Raw genomic sequence first — 26,725 nt, 5'->3', positions numbered from 1 at the left:
ACTGTCAATGCTGCAATTTCCTGCATTGGGAAAGCTCTTTCAGTACAAGAAAAGCAATCCACTGAATGACCAATTACTGTGCCACTTAATCTTTAAAGTGCACAAAAACAACCCAGAAAGGTACAGCACATCAGATATAAGCAGCAAACCATTTTGAACAATTTGCTATCAAGGTAAGGAAGGAAAACAACAAAAGCCACAAAAGGTTCAAGAAAGCAAGGGCATACTGTTTCTGAAACCACAAAGAAGGTATTACATTCAAACAGCAGTAAGACATTTTTGTTGTTTCTTAACCTATGAGGTGTCAATATGTTTCCCATTACAGATTCTATATAAACGTTTATTATTATTTTTTCTAAAAAAAAGCAATACAATTTTTGGGGGGAAAAGGAAGAAAAGGAAAGTAATAAGTAAAAAGGTGCAAATACGGAAATAGAGAAGAAAATGAAAGGAAAGATAAAAATGGCTTCTGCTCTTAACAGTAGTTACAAGGACATTTGAATTTATCCTCTCTCTCTCTTTGTAAGGCTACAAAATAATCTCATTCTTTCTATAATCTATGCTTTCTAATCATCAACCTCATAAATAAGAAATTGATTCTTTTCTTTTTTCAGAAAAAAAAACCTCATAAATGGTTTCTAGTCACTAATACATTATTTTCTTTCCTCTAATCAAAAAAGTCAAGTTTTCCATCTCTGCTAATTCTGTCATCTTCACCAGCCACTTGTCCTTTTTTTTACTTTTGTGCATATATTAATATCAAAGCAGTTATCAATCTAGATGTTAATGTGTTTTCAAGTGAATTTTAAAAACCATACACAGAACCTACAACATCCAAGATTTTTAATATATGTTAAAGACTTACTGTGGAGTACAGAGAAGAAGTGCTGGAAACTAGTGATAATGAAGATCCATGTACTAAAACAAAAACACCAATGTTGGTATTAGAATGTACATTGATAAAGCAACAGCAGTGATTCCTTGTCAAATTTGATAACAGAACATCTCTTTTTAAATTCAAGCAATTGTCTCCAAGGAGAAAACTATTACAGAGGCTGCCTGTTTAGAAATATATTTTTATTCCACACAATGATTTTTCTATGCTTAAAAAAACACCACTACACAGAGATTTTAGTAATACGTTGCAGTTTTGCCAGTAAGCAACACCATCATTTATTTTGTTCTGATAGGAAAACAGCATCTGAATGTTACCCTTTGGCAAAGCAATTTTTGGTACAGCAAATACAGAAAGTGTCAATTGCCGAATAGACTCTACATTTCATGGAAGATAAAAGTTGTTATTGCCAGGCAGGCAGCTTCCACTGTAAATGAGATGGTTCTGTTTTAAAAGTATTGCTTTGATAACACAGCATATGAAAACAATTTTAACTTGTTTGTGAAGCTTAGAATAAAATGAGACATAGCAACCACACTTAGCAATTTGCATTTTTAAAAAGTAACATCAAAAAGTAAAATCAAAAATTCAGACAAGAACTTTGTTGGATTAAGAATTTGGTCCAGATTGGAATTATTATATTGCAGAACAGGGAGGGCTATAAACCTTCATAATTCACTAGTTTATATTGAATATAAATTCCATATTTATACAATTCCCATGTCTGTTATTTATTTCAGAGAATAAAGAATCCATTGGTGTGAATTTTTTGCAATGCAGGTAGCAAGTGTTAAGGCCCATGATATCTATAATAGGAGCATAGGGTTGCTCCTATTGCAAGGTACCCTGCTTTTTTAACACAAATTGACCCAGAGTATTGCTAATTGTTTGCCTACTATTAGGTCTCTACTAAGCAAAGCCACTTGGGTCATTGAAGTGATGTGATTTTAAATTTTATTATCTCTATGCTATGATAGGCAATTCATTTGCTAAAAACACAGAACAAAATGAGCTTGGATTGCTGCAGGTGCCAGAATCAAGTGCTCATCAAATATGGGCTGCTGCCAAATCTATGCAGAAAAACAGAAGAAATACCTTAATGTAAACAAAAACAATGTTTTTGTATAATCATACAATGTGGGTATAAGGAATCAGCACTCATAATGAAAAAATCAAATGGATGAGTGTCATATGATGATAATAGAGACTGATTTTATTTTATATGATTTTGATTTGATTAAACTTGGTAACAGGTGTGATTATGAATAACTGTCCGAGGAAGCATAGAAAAGGTAATGTATATTTGCTGCAACTTAACAAAGGAAAGTGATGAAATGCTGAAAATATTTACAAAAGATAGAATAAGCCTATTGTTTTTAAGGATGCATTGATTGTAATTATTGATAAACTTGAGTATTGTTATGTTTCCAAAGTTCCATAGTTCTACGGAACTATAAAAATAAGAGAGAATTCCAAGCAAAAAGAAAACAAAAATCAGTTAAAATCTATGATTTACTTCTAATATATCTATAAACTCTAATTATGGCTTGGGTTAAACTCTGAGTAATACAACAATTGTTCATTCTACATTGCTTCACATCCTCTTACCTTCTTCCATACTATCTCTGAATGAACCAGAATGACTAATTGCACGAGGTCTGTCCTCTAAGGATGTAGCACTACCACACAACTGAGAATCATCATAGAGATCGAATGAAGAATCTTGTGCAGGATTGCTGTTTGATCTCATCATACTAGGTCCAGAAAGTTTGAACTGGGATAAATTTGTTGGACTTACTGCAATATCAAACAAAAATTTTAATAAGTTGGAGTAAAATGCTATGTATATTCTAGGGAAAATCTATGGAATGAAGTGATATATTGGCTATGTTTTATAAAAAAATTAAAACCATTTCTAGCATAAATTGAACCTCTTGGTTATTAGAGTATAGATTGTGGCTTTAGGGTCAAATGTGGCTTCACATTTTTAGATGTGCTCCAGAGGTTCTTAACAAAATGTTTTTTTCTCCATAATTGAATGGTAAATTTTTAATGAGGAATTATATTACTTATAAGTAATTAATTACATGTAAAGGAAAAAAAATATTATTTTTCTATGGGCTATTAACAAATAAACCTCTTGGACTAGGCAAAGTTGCATTTCTCTGACCATTTTTTCTTAGTTGTAGCAGTTACTGTTATCTAATACACCAAAATGTATTTATAATCTTAAATAGATGGCATTTGAGAATTCCATGATACAGAGCTGTTTTTAGCCATGATTTGAAATATGTACTTCTTTCTTTTCTTTCCTCCTTCACACACAGGGAATTATCATTTGAAAAATCACTTTCCGAACGTCTTAAGGGGAAGATATTTGATCCTTTTAATGTTTCTTTAGACAAAACAAGATTTATTTTTTTTCACACAGTGTCATATAGTTTTTTAAACCAAGCCACTATCCGCAGCATTTGCTTTGAAATAAATAGCTAAAACATTTCTGAAAGACTCAACTTATGGGGAAATGACACACAGATAGGTGAAAGAGGAAATTTTGCAAAACAAAAAACAAAAACAAAAAAACAGCAGAATCTGTAACTGACATGAGAAAAATTAATCTGGAAAAACATATGAATTGCTTCTGCCAAATTAATGGAGAATATGACTTCACCAAAATAGAATAAAGTAACAATGCAAATTATTCCTTCTTACCTAAATTAGAGAAATATTTGCCAGTTGCAGAGGAAGACATAGCTGTTGGAGAAACCAGGGGAGACTGATGTCCAGTGTCTTGTAGACCTCCAGTAGAATGTGAACGTAGCCACTCTTTCCCTTCCTCTTGACCAGCCTGGCGAGAAGATGGAGTATACCTGAAACAGATGATGGACAGATTAAAGATCACATGCTGTATGCAACTAAAGTGCAACACTTACCCAAAGATTAGAGACTGTTATCAAGCATCACTCTCAGTTCAGATGATTTTAATAGAATGTTTGAGGTAACAGTATGCCCTTTTTCATATCAGCCAAGAAAAAGACAGACAAATCATTAACAGAGAGACAATTGGCATCTAACAGAAAATCATGCAGAGGAAATTGTTCAGAAAAGATTTTAAAATTTTAGAAGACAAAGAAACAGAATCTGAATTCAAGCATAATGACACTTTTAAAAAAATAATTGGTGGTGAAAAGAGAACAGTTTTCAGTTCCTATATAATGATAGCTAGAAGAGAATAAATCAACACTATAAAAAGAAATGATTTGAATTTGTAAGTGACACTTGATGGGACATCTTATGGGGAAAAAAGCATTATTTTGTCCACAGAGTGATCCTGGGATACCACTTTACCACTAAATAGATAGATATAAGAAATGAACAAGAAATACTCTCTTGTGAAGAACTGTGTTTGCTGAAACCAACACTTGGTAAACTTAATTTCCATAGAGTTTGGGGGATTGCTGCCAAGGACAAACATGTATTTCTAACAGTATAACAGCCCACATTTGTGATAAAGGCTTAGAAAGTGTTCTGTAATAAGTACATAAGGTCCTTTTAGATAGTCAGATTGCAATGTAGTGCTTACATTTCATATATAATCAAATGTTTTGCAAAGTTGCAAAATGAAGATTTTTAAAAAACTGGTGCTGTGATTTTCACAAAGCCTGTTTTTAAAACTGACTTTTCATCTGCTGTCTTTTGCCTGCACATAAAACTTGCTCTTGCTGTAATAATCAGACCCATTTCTTCATATATGTGGAAACAGACTGTTGGGCTGCTAGACTTTGATAATACTTGATCCATGGGTGGGGACAAGGTTTGCTAAGGTGGGTATATTTAGACAACCAATAGGAATGATACTGGTTTTCTACTCTGAAATATATTAGAGATTTACTAAACTCAACTGATTATTACTTAATATGCATCTCAAGAAAAAATATTTCATTGCAATCTAATATTTCAGTAACTTGACAGTGCATCACTAATGTTAGTCTTGAGATCAGATTTTAATTGACTGACACCCAAGAACAAGGAACACATCATATGTACAGTATTGGCACTGATAATTTTCACAGGAATTGACTTTTTACTTTTCTTTAACAGAATTGAAGATGATGTCTTCAGATAAAGAGGAAAAAAGATGGTAAAACTCTCTCCCTGGATTCTAGAAGACTTAATATGGTTCTACCAATTGTAGCATAATTATTTTGAATAAGCAAAAGTGTAGGTAAAACTGTAACTTGTTCTTTTTTAGGATTTTTTCCCATCAGTCTCCTTAGAAAACCCACCTCAAATGCAGCTCCAGTTCACTGAAATATACCTTCACTGCAGCAGAAGAATGCTGTATCTTTTCTACTTGAAAATATTATTATTGAAAACTTTTGGAAACTAAGCAGCAGTTCTTGCTCTCTGAAAGTCTGTTTAAAGCCATAAATAAAGTAAGACTGTAGGATTCAATAATAATCAGCATGATTGTGGTGGTAAATGGATATTTTTTTATTTCAATAAGAAATAAATTTGTAAGGAGTCAATCTATAAAGAACAGAAAACTATGAGCAGTGGCAAGTTATATCTTTAAAGTGACATTTGAAGCAAAATCTGGGTTCTTATTTCAGATGAATTTGAGGAATCAGTGAAATTGTTTTGATCAAACAAAATGCATTTTTAGTGTGTTGCATATTAGGAAGATGGACCCTAGATCAAAAATAGGACCTGCCCAGTGAATGTGTAAAGCTGTGGAAAAACACTTGATGGGCTTTTGCAAATGATTGGTGGTCAGAGGACCATACTTTGACAATTACTGACTTAGACTGTCAGAGGATACCACCCAAAGCAAAATTTCAAACTTATCTGGAAGTTCCTGTGAAACCGTTGAGCAACTGGGAGAAAAAAAAACATTTTCAGATATGAAAATATGCTATTACAATTGCTGGATGCAGCCTACCAATTATTCTTATTCTTCTCATTGTCAGAAAAATATTTTAACCTTTTAACAATCTAATTTCTAAACATAAATGGAAGTACTATTAGTTGTTCACTACAGGTTACACAGTAACAAGAATAGAGAGAAGTTACAGAACAACAGAGAAACAGCAGTCATGCTGAATAAAATATTATATACCTTAATCCCTTTTTGGGCAGTGTATTTCTGTCAAGCTGCATGCTGTTAAAACAAAGAAAAACCCTAAAGACATACAATAAACAGAATATTTCAAAATTAAAAGGTCTAAAAAGGTTTGAATTGCAGATATTGTGTTTTATAAAAACTATTTTTAATGGAAAATCTGTAAACGAGATGTGTTCATACTGTTCAAAGATTCTTCTTTTTTCTGTGGCCTTTTCTTACATTTTTACAATGTTGAAATCATATCTAGCTTTAGTTATTATCTAATTCAGAGTCTTATATTCTTTGGGAAGAATGTCTGGATAATACAGATGGCATACTGTTTGATTTCAATTTATTGTGCTAGTGTGATTTCTTTCCATAAGCATAGTTTAATATCTAAGTCAGAATTTTTCAAAAGGCAAGTTCATTTACAATTAATTTATAATTGCCATCTCCAATTCTCATGAAATCTGAACATAGAAAACAGCTGAAAGTTTAGCATACCACCCTACAAATTATATGTTGACAGGAAAGCCTAAACAAATGAACTGGATTCAGATATGATTTTAATGTAAGCTCAGGATGGCTAAGTTGTTCTGAGTCTAGATTTCTTTTCTCTCTAGATCTGCCCAAGACTTTTTTCCTTGACTATTAGTTAAGAAAGGACAATCTGTTTTTAGCACCTGAGATTTGCAATTTTATCTTCTTTCAGGTATTGATGCTCAAACTACAGTCATGTTCTGTATGTCATTATATTTTGTTGGCTACTGATATAATAGTTATGAAGCATATAACACCAATGTAAAACCAAGATAACACTAAGAATTAGGCTGAAGTTTGAAAACTAATCATATGGAAAGGTCTTAATTTTTGTTGTGATGAATTTTGTACCTAATGAACAAATCAACATTTTTTTTGAAAAAAGCTAAACCTCCTATAGAAAGACAAAAAAAAATTATTGAAAACAATATAGATTTTTATTATTTAAAATGCTATAGATTTTTCTTATGTTTTAACATGACATTGTTTCTAACAGCTTACAGCTTTAATTTATAAAAACAATTTAAAAGATAATATATAGTGTAGTGTATTTTTTTCAAAACAAACATAGAAGTTCATTCCTAGTATCTAATGTGGTAGATAAATACGATTTTTAATTTTATATCTGCTTTCTTGGATCTCCTGACATAGCAAATACAAAACCTACCTCTTGTTTTTTTTTACTAAAACAACAACTATCTGTCATCATGTAAACACAAGTAAAGTTTTCATTCTATCTGAACAGCTGAAAATAAATTACAGTCCCCATATCAAAAAACGAATCTGTTGGATTACTGTGGCATCCTTAGTGCCAGACTTGGTTTGACAATGCAAAGACAAATTGACAAAAGAAGTAATAAAATGTGTCCTGAGCTGTGGACCACTTCACAATGTATATGAACAATAACTAAATCAATCATATTTGTGTTTTACTTGAACAGCAAAAAACAAGTGACCACTAAATCTGAATATTTGTCTGTCAACAGACAAACTTCTCATATGGCCTAATGCTACATCTTTTTCTTGATAGCATGAGAGTAAGGGATCAAGGACTGGACTTAACATTTGAAGAGAAACCCCACAAGAAGGGGTAGAGCCAGATAAAAATGTGAGAAGACGTTTGGAAAAAGTAATTGCCTGGATGGATGTAGAAGTCATAATCTGTACATATTTTATTCTATTCTATTCATATACTTGGCTTGTTATTGACCAATATTTGTGCATGAGTGCCAATATCATATTTAAACTTTTCAGTGGAATGGTTGGAAAAAGAGAGGAACTTTGTAAAGATGGAAGATTGTCCCTATGTACTTATTAAGAGAAGATGTAGCATAACCCATATGTCAGATCTTCACACAGAAGAGGATCAGAAGATAGCCAAAACATATTTACTGCAAACCTTGCCCAGAGCCCATCTTGGAAAATAAAAAGCATACCAAGCTAAGGGCTCCAATTACTCAGCAAGGTAGAAGGGCAGGTACCACAGGAAGATATACATGAAATAAGCCATCCAGAATTCCTAAAGCATTAAGATGAAACAAAACCCTGTAGAAAGAGGAAACTTGCAGAGATGCTGGGGCAACTCTCTGCAATAAAACCTAGGAGTTAAATAAAGAACCTATTTAAGATCTTAAAGGAGATGAATCACAACTCTGATCACTAGTCCTGGTTGACTGAAAGAAAATTTTAATTAAATAAATTTGCTACATTGGGAGCATTGTTTACAAAGTCAAAGGGATGGGTACCAAACAGTTAATTGTGTCCATCAAGTTTTGAAGGTGTATCTTATGTTCATGATGCTGAAATAGACATAAAAGGGATACAATTAAAACAAGATCCCTTTTTCATTGATTGCATATAGGAATATCACCAACTATTAAAAAATATTCACTACAACATCCTATTAGTTACTTATTTAACAAAATTATATAGCTGTGCAACTCACAAAACATGGCTTTGGGTTGCAATTTTTTAGTAAAAGGTAAATCAAACAGATTCAGTAAATGATGAATGATTACACCATATTACACCAGATATGTTAGCAATACAAATGAATGTTAAAATATTTACTATAGTATAAATAGTAATAATATATTACACTATGGTAAATATTTTAAATATTCAGTGGTATTCCTGATATGTCTGGTCAGGGAAAAAACTCCTATACAATTAAATAATTGTTTTCTATGAGCATAAGCTATTTAGTTCAATATAATTGTCATCTATTTGCCGTATTCCAGTCTGGAGCAGTAGATAAAATGGTTTTTTGCCTACTATATCTTCAGATATGTCTATGAGAAATATTGCAGCTGTGTTGGTACAGCTTATGTAGCTGTTGCTGTGGATCTGTATTAGTTTATGCTGCTTGCTTCGTTTTCTTTCACATTTGTGAAGACAAATATAGCATACAATCAATAGTCTGGAAAGCAGAGGTATTCCAAGAAGAAACAAAGTATTGGTGTATGCATGTATACATGCACCATAATAATAGTATGCATGTATTCATGCAACATAATACATAGAAATACTGTGAAGTGAAGCACTGAGTACATAATACATAGTTTCATGAGAACTCTCATATTTGAATCTCTTATTTGCCAAAAACACATCAATTTGTTTTGGTCTCACAAAGACTTGACAAAAGTTATTAGCTTCTTAGCACAACCACAAGACATCTAAAAGGTCTCCTTCTGTATTAATTCTTAACTATGTTTATTTTCAAACACCATTTAAATGCTACATTTAGCCTTTCCCCAGCTGGTCTCCTCCAATCAACTAAACACAAAAAGCTAAATCACCCTGCTTGTTAGAACTGACAAGAGGTTTGCAATTCAACATTTCTAAATGTCATGAGTGGGAGAAGGTTGTTGAACTTTATAAAACTGAATTGCTTCTGTATTGATTTTTAAATGTATTATATACTTCTTTTCATAAAAATAAATATTATAATGTTCTACAGTTAAAACTTTCACATACAAGATTAACACTATTCATGGCTACAGTTAAACAATTATGAGCTTTGGGTAGTGTGTAATTATTTTAAAAGGAGACTTTCTACAGAAATCTTCAGAGAGAAGGAAAGAGATTATTTATATAATGCTGCCCCAGACAACAACCATTCTGTAGCTTCTGCCCAAATTCCAAGCACTAATATAAAGTAAGCTATAATTTATGACACACAATTATACTGTTACATATAATATACATTGGCCAGGTTAAACTACTTGAGATTATCCTCTTTTTGCAATTTTGAGAATAATCTAAGCAAATGAAGGAAAGAATCACTATTTTGAAGCCATGGCGACTGTTAATTTTTTTAATAACACCACTATTTTCTAAACGTTTCCCAAGTATCTTAATTTCAAACAGTCATAATTTAATAGATTCTGTAGAAGGAATCTATTGAATGAATTCTTAGGCTTTTTTCAATCCTAGTTTTTCAGAGACCCCACCCCACCCCAACCTCAGTTTGACTCACCTTTCTGAAAGAGTAGATCTGACACTTCCAGTTCTCATGAGCAGGCTCTGAACTTCTTGAGTGCTTGTGGTCAATCCAGAGAGGGAGCCATGATGACTAAGAGGGAGATCAATAGATTCAGAGCTGGTGTGAAGGCTAGTCATTGACTGGTAACTTGGTGTATCTTTACTACCAGCAGAAGAACTACTCAGGTTTGCAGCCCACACAAGACCACCTGATGTAAAAGAATGGGCTGAGGCTGGACTTGAAGCCAAGGAGTGACTTAGGCCTACAACATCTGTATTTAAGTCCGAGGGCTTATTGAAGAGGGGGCTACTGCTTCCACTCTGCCCACCTGCACTGCCCATGCTACCTGTACCTGAAGATGGAGATTCCAGACTGCCTTGCCGAGCTAATGTGGTACTAGGGCTAGGCATGGCAGATGTAGATTTCACGCCTTCTGTATTTGGTGCAGTGGCAGCTTTGCCACTGGCTTTGGCACCAAACAACCTGGAAGCAAACCAACAACCTAAATGTTAGAAACCAAAACTTCACATCATCATATCTGGAATATCAGCACAAGTTACTTTTACATTTCTCACAAGAAAATCCATTTTTATTATGCATTATTAGATGTCATTTAAAAAAATAATAGTTCAAGAGCACTCATTCAAACTGTCTTTTAAGAAATATGGATCGTCTCACAGAGATAATAAAGTCAAGTTTATGTAGATGCCTAAAAAGATTAAATGTTCAGCAAAGCTTAACAAGTATTTCAAAAGCTTAATCAGAAGATATTTTAATAATTAAAGTATTATAACATGATTACAGACAGCTACGAAATCAATATTTTTCTCAAAACTGAAATTAGGTGAAAAATGATAATTTCAGTTTCTTTCCAAATGTATCTATGTATGAAAGTTCAGTTTTATTTATCTCATTAAATTTATTCTCCAAGCCCGCTCCAGCAGTCCCCAGCAGAATAAAATAGATTTCTTCTGTAAACTGCAGAAAATTTCATTACTAAAAGATCTAAAATAGTCTACCCTTCTATAAATTCACCAGGAAGGCTTTTCTAAATTTATAGTTTATTGAATGGCAATGAACACAATATACATAATATTTATTTATACTTTAATAAAAGCCACAATGGTAAACAATTCCTAAGTAAAATGTTGTATTGGTGACTGGCCACAAGAGGGTAGTCCCATCTTTCTTTCAAGATTAATGAGTGTTTTTGATAGAACAATTTGTCCTGATATTTGAGTCAGGCTTTAATATCCAGAGATTGACAATTTGATTTAAAAATTTAATTCTTATTTTTTGGAGAATGTTTGTGATGAAAATAATGCTGTTTCAAAAATGTCCAAATCAAGATAGACTGCATATTTTTGCACAATTTGCACAATTTACAATCATAGAATGATTAAAGATAAGGGACATCATACTTAGATATCTCAGGCATCTGTCTTGGTTTTTACAAAACATTCATCTTCTTAAAAGAAAAGTTAATAGGATGAAAGCAGTATGCTACCCTTCAGTTTCTTTGTGTGCCCCATCTAGATTAATAGGGCTTCTCAGAAAATAAAAATTGTGGTTTAATGCAATTCAGCCTTTTCTTTGGAAGTTGGCATATATGTTGAAAGAAAGGAAGGAAGGAAGGAAGGAAGGAAGGAAGGAAGGAAGGAGAAGAAAAGAAAAGAAAAGTTTGGATGACAGCAAGTATCTTCGACATTGGCAACCAGTAAAACAATACAATAACTGTAATTAGACATAAAGTTTCTTATGAAGCATTTTTGTGATTACATCCATGGCAGATTCTAAAAATGTATAACTTGTCTTTCATTGTGTATCTAATAAGATATTTAGAAGGTAATTTATAATACATACATATAAAGAGATATTTATTTTTTAAATGACATTTCATCCACTAGTTTGCTATTTAGTTACGAAATTGCAACTCTACTATATATGGGATCCTTAATACTATGCTATATTTGCCAGTTATCAGCTATCCAGAGGTAAGTAAAATCAGGGTACTACTTATATTTTCTTGAATAGATAACTATTCTGTAGTAGACCTCACCAAATAAATTATGTTGATACAGATTTTCCCTTGTCCCATTATGGCATTCTGAATGGCAATAGTTGTTTATAATTAGATTTAGACACTCTTAATTTTTTCTGTCCATTGAACATTTGATGCGCATTCATAGCTTCCAAAAAGAGAAATTTGATTGCAACTATTTGTAGATGTCAGACCAACTTTCAACCTAATTGGAAGTTCCAAAATTATTTTGTTAGCTAACATTTTATTTTAAATGTTGCAGAGATATAAATTGGGAGACAGTCATAGTTTCATTCCCTTTGTAAGGAAGATGAGTGGTTTCAAAATTTGATGAATAAGTAAAATAAAACTAATTTGACTAAGTTTTCAACATATTTCACAGCTAAGCATTAGCTGCTAGCAAAATATTTATAGCTATTTTCCAGGAATTTCTCATGAGCCCTGCATAGAGAAACAAAGCAACTTGTAATGTATATATTCTGATAAAATGATTTAATTCAATGTACTATTATTTCCGTTCTTCTTCTTGACCTTTCCTTACATTGCTACATACCTTTTCTTACATTCCATACCTTTCCTACATACACTGTCACTGTCAATTCTGAATTTCAGAATTATTTTGGAAGGAAACAGAGTGAACAGATGTAACTAAAACTCAGCATGAAAATGAATTGAATATGTGAATTTCTTTCTAACTACTTTTTGACAAGCCTTATAAACTTATCAACCAAATTCCTTAGAAATACTATAAGGAGTACTTGAAAAAACATGTAATATGGACTAATAGCTATTGACAATTGTGTCCTCCACTCAGGTTCATAGCCACTGCTATACTCTGGTAGAAATAGCAAAATCTGACTATGTTTGAAGAATTACTTGTATCTGTCCTGCTCCATCCCCAGCTGAGAATCCTAAATTCTAATATTGGGGGTGGAAACTGAGAAAGATTATAAAAATCTCAGTGAAGCTTTTACCATCTCCATATGAATTGGACTACTATACCCATCAACCATGACTAATGGCCATGATGGAAGTCCAAATGTTTCTAAATAGTGGGTTACAGTGTGCAAGACATATTTTTTGATAATGGAAAAAGTTTTATTATCAAACAATTGGAAAAATGCAAAGGCAACTATTAAACAATAGTTTAATAGTAAAATTAGTAAAACTGCTAATTATAGCTTTTGTTAGGACTGTTGTTGGTTAATTGCCCAATGGATTGCTCTCTGTATGGCTCTGAAGTACACACACACACACACACACACACACATATACATACATGTATGCATATATATATGCATGTATGCATATACATATATACCATAGTCAATTTTTACTGGAGATTTTGCTTTTTTGTGGTATGAGTGTTGCATATTAGATGAAATGGCTTGTTGTAATGAAGAAAGAAATGCAAAGAGAAAGAGAGAGATTGTATCAGTTTACACTATGGAAGCCATTTGGAAATCTGCCTTTCTCTGGAAGAGTAATTCTATTTTTCTGTTGAAGCATGAAGTACCATGATCCTCCAAGGATCCCAAAGGAAGCCAACTTCATAATTTCCCTATGGAATATCATCTCTTCTGAGAGGGGCAGAGAGGACAAGAATCACAATTTTCACATAAAACATATTTACCTTCTAAATGTAGGTGAGGCAATATCTGGGTATTTTGAACCAGGTTGTCTGAGACTTGGTGTTCCACAGGCACTAGCTGAAGTTGGACTTGATTTGGGAGAACCAGACAAGGATACACTCTCAGAATCAGATACTGCTACTTTTTCCTTTTCTTTGTCCGTCTGGTTGATTGTTACTGGACTACATCGTCCTGAGCCAATCTTTGTAGGTTCCCTCAGTTTGTTAGTGGCAGCAGCACTGGCAGACTTGCTGCTGACATTAGAGTCGATGCTGCTGGTGCTAGATCTGTGTCCACCTCGGCCAGGAATCCCACTTGTGCTTGATTTTGAAGGACGTGGTAAACTTCGATACTGCAAAGTGGTCTTTGAACTCATATGTAAGACACCATCTTCTTGATTCTGAGAACCATCTAGACTGGTCTTTCTCCCTGCATTTGATTTTCCGCCAATGGCTGCAGATTTAGGCATTTTCCCCAAAGTTGCAGAACCACTTGTTATGGTTGCTCCACTTGCAGTGATTATTGTTGAAGAGCTGACCCCAGTTTTCTTAAAACCAAAGGAACCTGTGGCTGTTGATCTGCCAATTCCAGAAGGAGGTTTTTTCCCTTCATCTCCACTGCTTTTTCCTGCATCTGAAGGGGAACGCTGAATGGAAGCTCCTTTCAGGGGAGTTTTTACTTTTTCAGAAGCTTTGGCATCATCTGTTTTTCCTAAAAAAGAACACAATTGCTGCAGAAATCCATGTCTAGGAGATTTCAGCTTTTCATAATACTGTATATAAAGAGTGGAGCCCCATATGGCCTTTCAAATACTGCAAAACACCTCTTTTGAAGGGTTTGCAAAGCACCTCACCTTTCTCAAGGTGAAGGGTATAACTAGGCAGTAAACAACATATCAGGGGGAAAGTTGAATGCAGAACTAACTTTCTGTCTGGAGATATTTATAGGGAAATAGCCAGACACAGTGGAGTCTTGACTTCTGAATGGAGAGGGAGATCCAATAATTGATGAGGAAGGATGAAATGAGAGTCCACTCTCATGGAAAACCAATTTACCCATCCCACAACTTCAAAGGAAATATGGCAACATTACACTATCATTATTTCCCACCAATACTTCTGAACTATTGCCCAATGATATACTTCAATTATACAAATTATCTGTGTAATAAATCTAATATTACACTATTACTGGTTTTCTATACCCAGATGCTAAACATGGAGTTTTCCCATCTATTGAGGTCAATTAAGGCAACTTAGGTAACTACTAGTCTTACATGAAACACTCTCAATGCCTTTCCTACCAGATGTCTTGATAGTACTTCCTCCAGCTTTGTGCCTAGATGATGTTGCTCCCACTTGTGCAGTCATGCCTCTTCTCCAAGAGCCAGTCTGAGAAATGGGAAGAATAGCTTTTTGTCCTCCTTTCTCAGCCTCCTCAAGCAAACCAGAAGGATGGCTCCTCCACTTGCCACTGTTGTCAAGATTGGCCTCAAGATCTTCCTCTGGCTTCTTCAGTTCTTCACTGCTCCCCCAAGGTTCTCCATCAGTTACTGAACGTTTTTCAGAATCTGTCTTCAGCTACCCAAAATAAATATCATGAAATGAAATTAATTAAGGATTTTTTATTTCAATCAGTGCAGTGTGAGAGTACACATTATTTGCTTAATATCTTACCCTCAAAATGCTGATCACTCTACTTTGACTGCTATTTGTATAACTGGTGCTATTAACTTAGCATTGAGAGCAACTAATAATACATAAGAAAAATTAATGCTGATTCTTGAGATTTTTTTCTTCATTACACCTAAGAATATGAGGATCATATATTTAATTAGCAGGCAAGTTTCAGATTCAAATTGTGAAGAATTTTCAATTTGCCTACAAAACTGTCAATACTGCAATAAGTAGCTTGACAGGAATTTGATTCTTAACTGACAGGCCATGTGACTGGGACTAAATGTGTTTACTCAGAGATTCGTTGTTATTTCACACTCTCTTTATAATCAAGAGTGTGATATGCTAAGAAAGGACTCTGCTATATCTTTAACTCTCAATCTTGCCTCCATATGCAGCACAGAACTTTGCCTTGGGTTGTTGGCAACACCGTGCTGTGATCAATAGAAAATGTAATCATGTCATTAAACTCCAGCAGTGTTTATGATTCTCCACAGGTCCTTGATCAGGAAATAGGTTGTCTGTTTTTTCACATAGAAAGATCATGCACAGAAGGTGGCTCTTTGTGGCTTTGATTCAATTAATTATTTCATCATGGTTTTATGACATGGCTATTCCAGAAGCTCTAATTATAACTATAACATGTCATAAGAGACTTGGGACTACTATAATTCCAACAAAGAAAACACAAAGAAAACAAAAGAAATAAACAAATGCCTCACCACTCCAACCCTCAAACCACTCTAGTAAAGAATGTATGTGTTGAACAAGTATGTTAAGAAAAAGCGACAAAGCATCCAAGTGGCTGTCTGGAATAAATATCTTATCCTAGCCAGAAAATTAAGAAGGTGAGACCTACATGGGTGGGTATATTCTTTCTTGAAGAAGCAGTACTGTTAGAATAAGAACTGACCGATGATGTAGTATTGAGGTCATCTGTGCTGATGTTATCCAAAGTATCACTGAGGCCACTGCTAACAGAACTGCTATCATCCCAACTGTTGAAGATAAAAACAACAGAGAAAAAAAAAGAAATTGATATCTCATCAATTCTCCCTAAGAACTAAAATTTGTTGATGCCATTTGTTTCATGGGTTGTTTACTCATTAAAATATTGCTAAGTATAAATGTTAGCAATCTATGTACTGTTAAAAATGCTTTGATTGTAAATAATTTATTGAAATATGCAGTTTTTATAAGTTACTGAAATATGCAGTTTCTACCTAGTATAAATGTCCACAGTAGGCTGATTCCTAGTTTGTTTGACTCATATTCCATAAGATATTATGAATTTAACATTAAATCAGCTTTGGATTCTGGTTTAAATTTTATTACAGTATTTGTTTAGATTATTTCAGGGTTTTCCCAGAAAATGGTCTGGGTTAAGGTTAGGTTGGTTATTCTTTAAAGAAATAAGCATAAACCAAATAAGACTCAAAGAATATAAAACTGCGCTACTTCAAGTCTTCTCTCTTTTTTCTTTTTTCTTTTTAAATTTTATTTGGGTTTTCACAAAAACAAAATACAAATAAAACATCTTTTTTGAAAATAGCATGGTCCCAGGTTATCACTTCTTCATATAGACACAAAACTCAATTTCATGCTCATTTTTATATTCTATTCCATATCTTATTACCATTTTATATTTTTTACATAGTTTTTCCCCTCTTTTAATTTTCTCAACTTTGTTTTAATCATCTCAGTTCAAATCATTATATTTATACTTTTGTCTGTCCTGTTACAATTTCACATTATCTTTTCCTTGTAGTTACCAATTAGATTATGACACCTTTATATCCTTTAATTTTATCCATTCAAGCTCTTATTTAAGCTTCAATGTATAGCTTTAAGATTATAGCATTCAATATAATACATAAGTTCCAATCGAATTCTGCTTGGTACATTCTTAAAATAGACGCTATATTTTTAAAAAGAAAAAATTATATATATACGTAAATAAAACACATTCCATTCCAATTCAATTCTATCATTAATATGCATTAAAATCTTAACATCTTTAACATTTCTTTCAATTATATATCCTACTTCCTTGGGAACACTTATAAACTTTCCATAGTTAATTCTTTTTTCCCCATATTTCTCACTTATATTTTTATAAATCATTACTAATAATTAAAAATGTTCCCTTTTAATTCTCTTAATCATTTTAATTCATTTATTTATTAACAAACATCCCACTGCATTACAATAAATATTTTATCCATCATCATATTTTTCTAAAGTTATTTCTATTTGTAATATAACAAAGCTATCTTATGTATCTTTGCAGAATCCCTTTTACAATTAAATTTTCACCCATTATCTCTAAACAAACTTATGGTTACAATCCTTATATCTTTTCCCTGTTTCTCCATTTCTTGTTTCTGTCTTTTACAACTTCTTTTCCTTGCCTTCTTCCCCCTCTTCTCCCTCCCCTTTTTACCCCTTCGTCTCTCTACTTCTAACTCTCTCATCTGTAATCCCCTCTTCTGTTGCTTTCTAATATTATACTTATCTTTCAAATTGTTCTTCTTCTTTTTGGTTGTTTTTTTTCTAGTTTTAAACCTTTCACTCTCTTTCCCCCCTTTTCTTTTTTCCCCCCACTTAAAATTATTTGATCATTAAAGATGGCTTCTTCTTTGTCCCAATCTTCTTGTTCTGCAAGCATTTCTTGTTGCTTCTCATAGTTCCAGATCTCCATTTCTAAGAATTGAAACACGAAGCCAAAAGAACTTCTCCCTTCTTGTGCATCTTTTTTCCATTTTTTAAGTTCCGTTTTCAGTTCTTCTAAGAGTGATACCATTTTAAAAACTTTTAAACAACCACCCAGTTAATTTTAGTCATCTAGATGCAAAAACAAAAAATCACCAAGTAATCCAAATAATCCAAGGCTGTTTCTACTTGCTTCTTTTTTCCACTTTCTCTTCCTGGGGTTCTATTATTTTGTTACCAAGTTTCCATTAAAATGTATCTTTGAGGAATCTTGTTAAAATTTCACTGTAAGTTCCTTTTAATTACAGTTCCATTCCTTAATTCCAGGCAGTCTCCTCCATTTTTCCAGATACTGCCCTTCTATTCTTTTTTTTTCTCCTTTCCAGCTTTTAAAAAGTTTTAAATGTCCAGAAATCTTTATTATCCCCTTGACTTTTATTTTCAGCTTAGATGCCTATTAATGTCAAAGTGGATTTTTTTTTCAGTTTCTTGCTTAAGTCTCTTAGCTGTCAGTATAAGGAAGGGAAGAAAAAAAAACCTAATCCTTTCCCTTCTCTCTCTCCTTCACAGCTTCAAAATCTTCTTTGGGAACAATGTTGTTAAGTTTAAATTCCAGGGTACCTTATTTGTTGTTTTTGCTGCTTGACCCGGTCAACCAAAACTTTCTCTTCTTATCTTCCTCCTGCACATTCTTTTCCAGTCTAGCTCTTCTTTGAAGAATGAAAGCTCTCTCTTTCATTCTTTTCCAGACTAGCTTCTTCATTTCTGACCACTTCTACAACCGCCTTTGGGAAAGGGAGTAATGGCCAACTGGGGAGGAGAGATGTGGCTCTCCTCAACCCTGCAGGCAGTCTCCCCCCTCTTCACCACCTCTATGGGGTGGCTTAGCCCCGAAACCAGCCGGCTCGGGGCACTCCAGCGGCGAGCATGGATCAAAGCCTTGGAGAGACGAGGTTTCAGTCTGTCACCAAAGAAGCTCAAACCAGAAGGCCCACTTCGAGTCTTCTCTAAAAGAACAGTGAAAGTGAAAATAATATCAATAGTAAGATATTATTTTCATTCCACCATAGTTCTCCTTTTTGCATTCCAGGCAGTTTTCATGATATAAATTAATATAAATTAACACAGTGCTATTCAGTATCTTGCCATGTGGGTTTCAAGCCCATATTTCATCTTTTTTCTATGGTCTTTTGTTATTTCCCTAAAACTGAAAGGAATAGTTTTCAGTAATCCATAATCAAGATAGACTTTTTCCTAACCAGAATTATTGTTGTTCATTGTCTATGGTGGTTTGTTTTGATGGAAATTATAACCCAGTGCATCTGGAAAACATCAAACAGGAGAAGGCAAATGATCCATTGGAAATGTTTTCTCAAAGATTTAATATAATCTAGAATTTTTCAAGAAAAACTACATGGCCATTGTACTTTTGCCTTTGGAATTCTTAATTGATGCTACAATACACACCTCAAGGAGATATTTTTGAAGGTGAAGGTGAACTGGATCAGAATAAAGAGCAAGAATCTGATAAACATTGATCGAAATATAGAAATAAATCAAAAGCTAATAAATTAAGAAAAGGTGATGAAGTGAATGAAGCACAGTACCTTAATCTCATCCATAAGAAAAGAAATTGTTGGCAGACATCCAAAGGTGTTTTTCCAAAAGGCAACTGGACTTTCTTGAAAAGCACCTTTGGGACCAACCATGACCTGGTTGATTGAGAAACTCCATAGACATGTTGGCAGATATATATTTTCAGATTATCAACCTGTATTGGACATAAGTGAATTCACTTTAAAAATCAGGTTTACTCTTGAATGCCCAGATGTATGAAGCCCAGATGAATGTCAGAAGTACTTTTACACAGTTTAGACATAGGCCTTGGATAAGGTAGTATCCAAGTGAAGAAGTCTTATGTTTGAATTGGACTATTACACTAGATCTATTGATTTGACCAGGCTTCCTATATCACACGAGTGTCACTGTATCAGCTAGATTAGGTGATGCGTAAACCACCAGGAGTTGACTGAAGTTGGCAGTATATGAAAAAATAAATGATATTCTGGTGACAATTAACAACACAAGAAAGAATAAACTTATTTTTTAGCTCTTCACCATCATTTTTTTTAAAAGAGTGATGCATGGAACAGAACCACATCCACCCTGCCCCTGCAGGATAGAAAGGTATCAGAATAATGTTTAACTACACTTTGGAAAATTGTCAGCATGATCTTGAGTGAAAGGGGAGAGGCAATCCTAGCCTAAAAAATTGACAGCCACTGTTAATTGCTCCCAGCATCATTCTCTCCTATCTTTCATGGAGGACCTCTTTGAGGAATCTTACTCAGAGTTAAATGGTCTGCTATGCATGTGATATGCATATGAAAAATACTTCCAGTACTGCTATGGATTTGTAATGGATTTCTATCTACTTTTACTGAACTGTATTAGTTTCCTAACTATTGTTAGCTGTCCTACAAATAAATAGCAACAGTGTTTTGGATATTGACTTTTGGTTGTCCCCTCTCCCTTCATTACAAACCATCTACACTAGGTTCCAGACAATTGATTAGAACAGTTAATTGTCTATTATACAGTTTTGAGAGGAAGTAAAAGTTGAATGCATACAAATCAGGCTTAGTATAGGTTGGGTCCCTTTTTAAAACTATTTTTAATAGTGCACATTAGGCATGCTTGTGGATAGTACCCAGCTGTCATTTGATAAATGGAGTTGAACTGGTGATCTTTTCAGATGATTTGTATAATCACAATTCAACATATCAACAAACACTATACTATGCAAATGTGACTTGTACTTAATTGTACAATATAACTGTTTGCTGTGAACCAATTTTTCTTAACATGGCTAAGTTTGTTTTACTATTTGTAAAAAATGTCACATCAATTGCACCAGTTTTATCATTATTGTCTTTTACTGTGGTTTTTACTTGTCATACATTTTTCTTTTGTTTTTGAGCTGGCATATAACTATAGTAAAGTATTTGTCTGTCCATTTTGATGTATAAGAAAAAACAAACAGCTATTGCTCTTCTACCCAGCTGTTCCATGAAGAGTGAACTCTCCACAGTGTATTAAAAGAAACCGCATGCCACTAAAGAAAGTCATTAGAAATACTCTGACAGAGCAAAACACAATTATGTTAGGAATGTTGAACAGCTGTAGTTTTAAGGAAATCAACTTCATGACTCTTTAAACTTTCATATTTAGAATCTTATTTATTTCTAGTTACTTTGCACCTGATAACCCACTTGTCAAATGACAAGCATTATGAAAATTTCTCTAAAGCTTTGCTATGAAACAGAATAATTGTCTGAAAGAAGGGTGTCATTTCCAAACTTAAAAATCATTCTTCAGCTTTTCCTGAAAATGAAACAATGAGTTTTAGCATTATTTATGGTATGCAAATTGGCATTCATACCCTATCCCCCAAATTCCTGAGCACAGTTAGCAGCATTGCAGTTCCTCTAAAAAAGGGGGCAGTACTTGAGTTATACAGATGGAGCCACCATATTTCCTTCCCATCCAATTTCAAGGCTCCCTAAACTCCTTGATGACTCTGGACAGTTTACAAATAAAACAATCCATAATTAAAAAGAGGTCATGGAAGACCACAGGAACACAACTAAGCATAATGAAATTGAAAGTCTTCTAAAAGATTGTAGTGTGTGTCTGCCTAAACAGGAGCATCCAAGAGAAGCAAAGACAGAGATTGTTGACATTACTTGCTGCTTTTATTTTTTGGGATAGCTAACATTCCTGCAATTGGTTTTCTCTCACCAGAAGGATGCAAGCAACCTTTCTCACTTTCAGGATGAAAGCAGCAACTATGGTGTCCTTATACACTTATGCTTCACATTACCCTAGCCTCTCTTATATAAGATTGACAGAGAAGCATTTACTGCCACCATGAAAATTCCTTAAAGCGGCCCATCACTGAATGGAAGATAATTGCTGATCTTAATGGTTGCATATGCTATTGCTTTTTACAGCTCTTGAGCAGAATAAATAACAGATGGCGGGTTTATTATCAGCAGAAAGTGACTCCCACCACAGACTTGGGAGATGTTTCTAAATTAAAGCCATCTTATAGCAGGCAGTGTTCGTATACCTAATGATGACTGTTTTAAAAATACCAAGTTACACTTGGATGGAAGAATATCAAGAGTTCCCAGAATTATAGACTAAAATATTAACTTGAAATAACATTTTGGAAGAAGATACTGGTAAAGCATGTTTCTTTTTATTTGAAATAAAACACTTGGGATGCATTCATTTTGTGACCTGGACAGGAGACTTTATTTCTATCTTTACCAAGATATGTTTTCAATTTATTTGAAATAAATATATCTTTAGATATAAATAAAGTGTTCTATCATTAAGATTTTTTCTATATTTGAAATTAGGAAATGTTCCTTCTTTCATCATTGTAGAAATAAATAGCAGAATAACTTCATAAGCAAAACTTTTCAAGATAAATCCAAATTGGATCAAACTGAAATACAAACTGCTCTGTATTTTCTAATATAGTACAGATGTTAGTAATCAATATACCTAATTTTACTGCCTATTAACACTAGTGCCGCTTACCTATATTTCATATTTACAGAGTCTTATACATTACTAAATAGTTTTATAAAGATATCATACTAGCTATATAGAGAGAGCTCTATTTATACATTTATTCATGACAGCTTGAACTGTGGGCTAATTCCAAAGATTCCATTTTAAATATTGAACTTTTCAATGGAAGGTACATTTGACATTAATTTTATTCTTTTTCTTTCCATCCTCAGTTAACTTCCATAAATAACGAAGTCACTGAAACATATCCATTTGAAATAGAATATGCTGGAAGTTTTTCCTGTTAATGTGATGTGGTTCACAAGAACATGACAGAGGTGAATGTGCCATTTTATAGTTTATTAGGATTCTTAAACTTTTGGGCAGCTTTCTTCATCAAACATCAAATTAAATGGTGCTTTTTAGGCAAAATGAAACACAAAAAGAGTGTTGAATTTCTTCACAAACTTCCTTTGAATTGGAGTCTTCCAAAAGGGAGATTTTGTCTTTGTTTTAGAAAAATGGCATAGTTGTTTTTTAATGTGCAAAATAACAAACAAATTGACAAAGTCTGCCCAGCTCCCACTGCAATGAATCCATCACTTGTTTTATAACAGACTGTCCTTGACATATCTGCTAATAAATCATAAACAATAGCACTAAGCCTATTTAGCCACATTCAACATACCACAGATAACATAAAAATGAAGCCATGGACAGTGCAAGTCAAACTAGACAATGAATATTCTGAAACTGCCCCAGAACCATTAATTTTCTATATATATTCTGTCTCCACAGGGAAATGCCCACAAGCGCCACTAGACAAATACTTTACTTTCTTTCTACCTCAAGTATAATGCATTACCTGTCATTTTCAAGCATGACAACCACTGTGGTGGAAACTCTGTATTATTTGTGGGTCACAGAACAGATTTAATCAGCATTTTCATGGCAAAAATATTCTCTACTAAGACTATAAACAACATATCAACAAATGGCATTACATAGGGTTTTACATAGCTTTTTCAAAAAGTTTAATAAAAATGGAAATAACTTTTAAGATGTAAATGAAATGAATAAGCCATTTTTTCGTATAGTAGTCAGAGAATATCCTGAACTGAAATATATTTGTTTTTGAAGTCTATTCCTAACTCTCTAGAGATATAAATATAATATTTTCAGACATTTTTAACTTCAAGACACTTGCTTTTTAATTTTTAAAAAAGGAAGGGGTTTTTGGAAAGGCAGCATGACTAAAAATAATTTGCTTGTTATTTTTAAAAAACAATCAGGAAATGATACTGATTTTCTTTTTATGCAAGTGAGTAAGCAGGCTAATAATTAACTGCATTTTAGTTGTAGATCAAGATATATGTTGTACATACATAAAAATAATAATTCCATTAAGAAATCATGCAATAATCACCTAAAGGGCAGCAATTCTGCTAAAATTATTTGTCTAATGCTTTTTGTTAGTTACAAACATGCTGCTTGTATCCAAGAGAATACTTACAAAGTTTACAATGCTTACAATTAACTTGGTTTAAATTTAGGCCAATATGCAAAAACTCTTAACTATCTGATCTAATTTTTCATTCATTAACTTTGTACATTGTGAAAATGCATTTTTGTTTTCAAAATCGAAGTTTTATTATGGGACAAAATTATTTTGAAATCTGTATACAAGTAATTTAAAATAAGCTACATTTTTATCTGTCTGCATCATTTCAGTGCATTCCATAATTTTATTGGGGTAAGTTTTATAGCTCTAAAAATCCAAAACAAAACAAAATATTCTCCAGAAATCTTTTAATCAAATGCTTATAGAATCATCGTATAGAGAGTGATGGTTGGGAAATCCACATTGTTTGTTCTGCCAGCCTGCTGCAGACAGGGTAGCTATTCAGATAATTTAACAGCCCATCACTATATATATTGCAATGTGATTGCATTTTATATATTTGCTGCAGACTGACATAAAACCAAGACTGACCTTGAACACTGCAGGAAATAGGGAAGCACTAGAAATCCCACATATTACCTGAATGGTGTACTGCCAGACATACAGTATAATACCATAGCAATTTTCCTTTTCTACTCTAGAAAGTATTACAGTGATTTTAATACTGTAGCAATTTTTCCTTTCCTGTCCTCAAAAGTACTACAGTGGTTCTCTTTCATCCATGGATCTCTTTCTTCTGAGTTAGAAATGTAGAGGTGTCTAGTATCTCACAAACCATTAGTTGCCCATACCTTTAGACTTCAAAGCTTTCCCAAACCAACCAAGTCTCAACGGCCTGCCTAAATTTTAACAGGCTTTAGAGAAAAAGGACAGTAGTGGACAAATGCACACCTTTGTGGCACCCAAAGATGGCAGTCCTTCAAAACTATCAGATCTTCCTAGATAGGAAGATAATGCTTGAAACAAGAAATTACCAAATACTGAGATCCCAGTATTTACTCTAGGTGCTATTTAGATCACTACTTAGTTTAAAGAAACCTTTTATAGATTACCCTGAATATCATACACATAATGTGGTCAGCTTATTGCTTACTCTTCAGTCAATATTATTTATTAACATGAGAACATAAAACCTAAAAACAGATAAGCAGTACCTCTATTTCTTATTTCACTCCTGGAGGTTGGAGTGGGAGATGCAATACTATATTCCTAGCATGTGTTACCTTGCCAAAATTTTGTTGATGCATTTGTGCTAGCTGAAATTACCAGACCATTTTAAAGCCACATAAAGTGTATTGCAATAATCCAATATATAGCAAGGCATATACCTGCAGTTCAATGGCCCTTGTGCCTCAAGGGCTGCTTTCATCACTGCAGCAGATGTTCCTGAATCTATTTTCCAATATTGCTAAGAAAGAATATTAAATTATGTCAGTGTAAAAGCTCTGTAGTATATACAGAGAGCAAGCTGCTAAATCTACTTTGCTGACTTATTAGAATGTTTGCAAGATAATTGCCAACTTTATCTGGCTCTTAACATCTACAATTTTTTTTTTCAAACTTGGTTGGGAAAATCTGGGCATTGAAATCCACATATCTTAAATTGCCAAATTTGAAAAACACAGATTTGAAGGGACTTCTGGGGCAAACTTAAAACTCTCCAAAAAGCAGAGCCACTGACCGTGGCAGAAAATGAAAAACTGGTGGGATTCCTTAATATTTCCTCTCAGGACAAGGAGATGGCTTGAGATGGCTTACAAATGCTCCAGACAGCTGCTCCTTGTGAGAAGACAAGAAGATAGTGATATCTACTAGGTTTAAAGATGAGGGAAGAGCTACCTTGCTCAAACCATAGTTGGTACCTTTGAAAGGGCACTAGGTTTGCATAATTAATTTTCCAATCACTTTCAGAATTCGCTTATTAAACACTTTTCCTGTGTGTTTGTGTATATGTGGGGAGAGAGAGAGAACAAACATTGATTTATCAATTATGCAATAAATTTAAGAATCAAGTTTACATAAGTGTTTGTGATAGTACAGCGTGAACCTGAACATATGACCCCTTACCTTTAATTTTAGCTTAACTCCTTGACAAAAGAAAGATACTCTCATGTAACATAACATTGTAAAATATCTGCAATTAATTTTCAGGTTATTATTTGGCTTAATATTTCACTAATTTATATCTAAGTATTCTAAACAGAACATATTCCATGGGGCCAGTAAATTCTCCTGGAGCACGCGTGTCAAACTCGCAGCATCATTTCGTGACATTTTCCGCTTTGCAGAGCTGGGGTATTCATGGTCTACACATGACGCATCCAGCCTGTGGGCTGTCAGTTTGACAAAACTGTCCTGGAGAATGTGTGTGTGTGAGCCCACATTTATACTTTTAAGTAAGTCTTGTATAAGGTGATAAAATTTTCTATGTGTCTTCTCCTGTAGAAGGGTGTTTGTCCAAGTTATAGTTATGCTCATTATCCTTTATGCCTGTTACACTTGAAGAGTTGGCTTTGAAGGCTGACTTTTAACCAAATTTGGATACTGAGGCCAACTATGGGCTTTAAAAACATATCAACACCTTTTTTCTAGGGAA

The 26,725-nt window shown here is 33.6% G+C and overlaps 1 protein-coding gene across 8 annotated transcripts in view; it reads right to left on the bottom strand.

Annotated features, from left to right (window-relative positions):
* NAV3 (neuron navigator 3) overlaps positions 1-26,725 on the bottom strand; it is a 464,771-nt gene that overhangs the window by 44,734 nt on the left and 393,312 nt on the right. For 2 of the 8 annotated variants that reach the window (XM_087934496.1, XM_087934487.1), the window contains 8 exons: positions 16,231-16,369; positions 14,999-15,275; positions 13,698-14,406; positions 10,018-10,506; positions 6,015-6,056; positions 3,608-3,765; positions 2,504-2,692; positions 866-918 (listed from right to left, as the gene is read on the bottom strand). In XM_087934496.1, coding sequence (XP_087790622.1) covers positions 866-918; positions 2,504-2,692; positions 3,608-3,765; positions 6,015-6,056; positions 10,018-10,506; positions 13,698-14,406; positions 14,999-15,275; positions 16,231-16,369 — 2,056 coding nt within the window. The remainder of the gene's footprint in view (positions 1-865; positions 919-2,503; positions 2,693-3,607; positions 3,766-6,014; positions 6,057-10,017; positions 10,507-13,697; positions 14,407-14,998; positions 15,276-16,230; positions 16,370-26,725) is intronic. The other 6 variants (XM_087934494.1, XM_087934493.1, XM_087934492.1 and 3 more) reach the window with 3 other exon arrangements.

Source organism: Pseudonaja textilis, chromosome 5 (genome assembly GCF_049901715.1).
Source record: "Pseudonaja textilis isolate UNSWEBS1 chromosome 5, rPseTex1.2, whole genome shotgun sequence".
NCBI classification, from domain to species: domain Eukaryota; kingdom Metazoa; phylum Chordata; class Lepidosauria; order Squamata; family Elapidae; genus Pseudonaja; species Pseudonaja textilis.
Note: the sequence above shows the minus strand (reverse complement) of the source record. Positions and strands in the feature narration are given on the sequence as shown.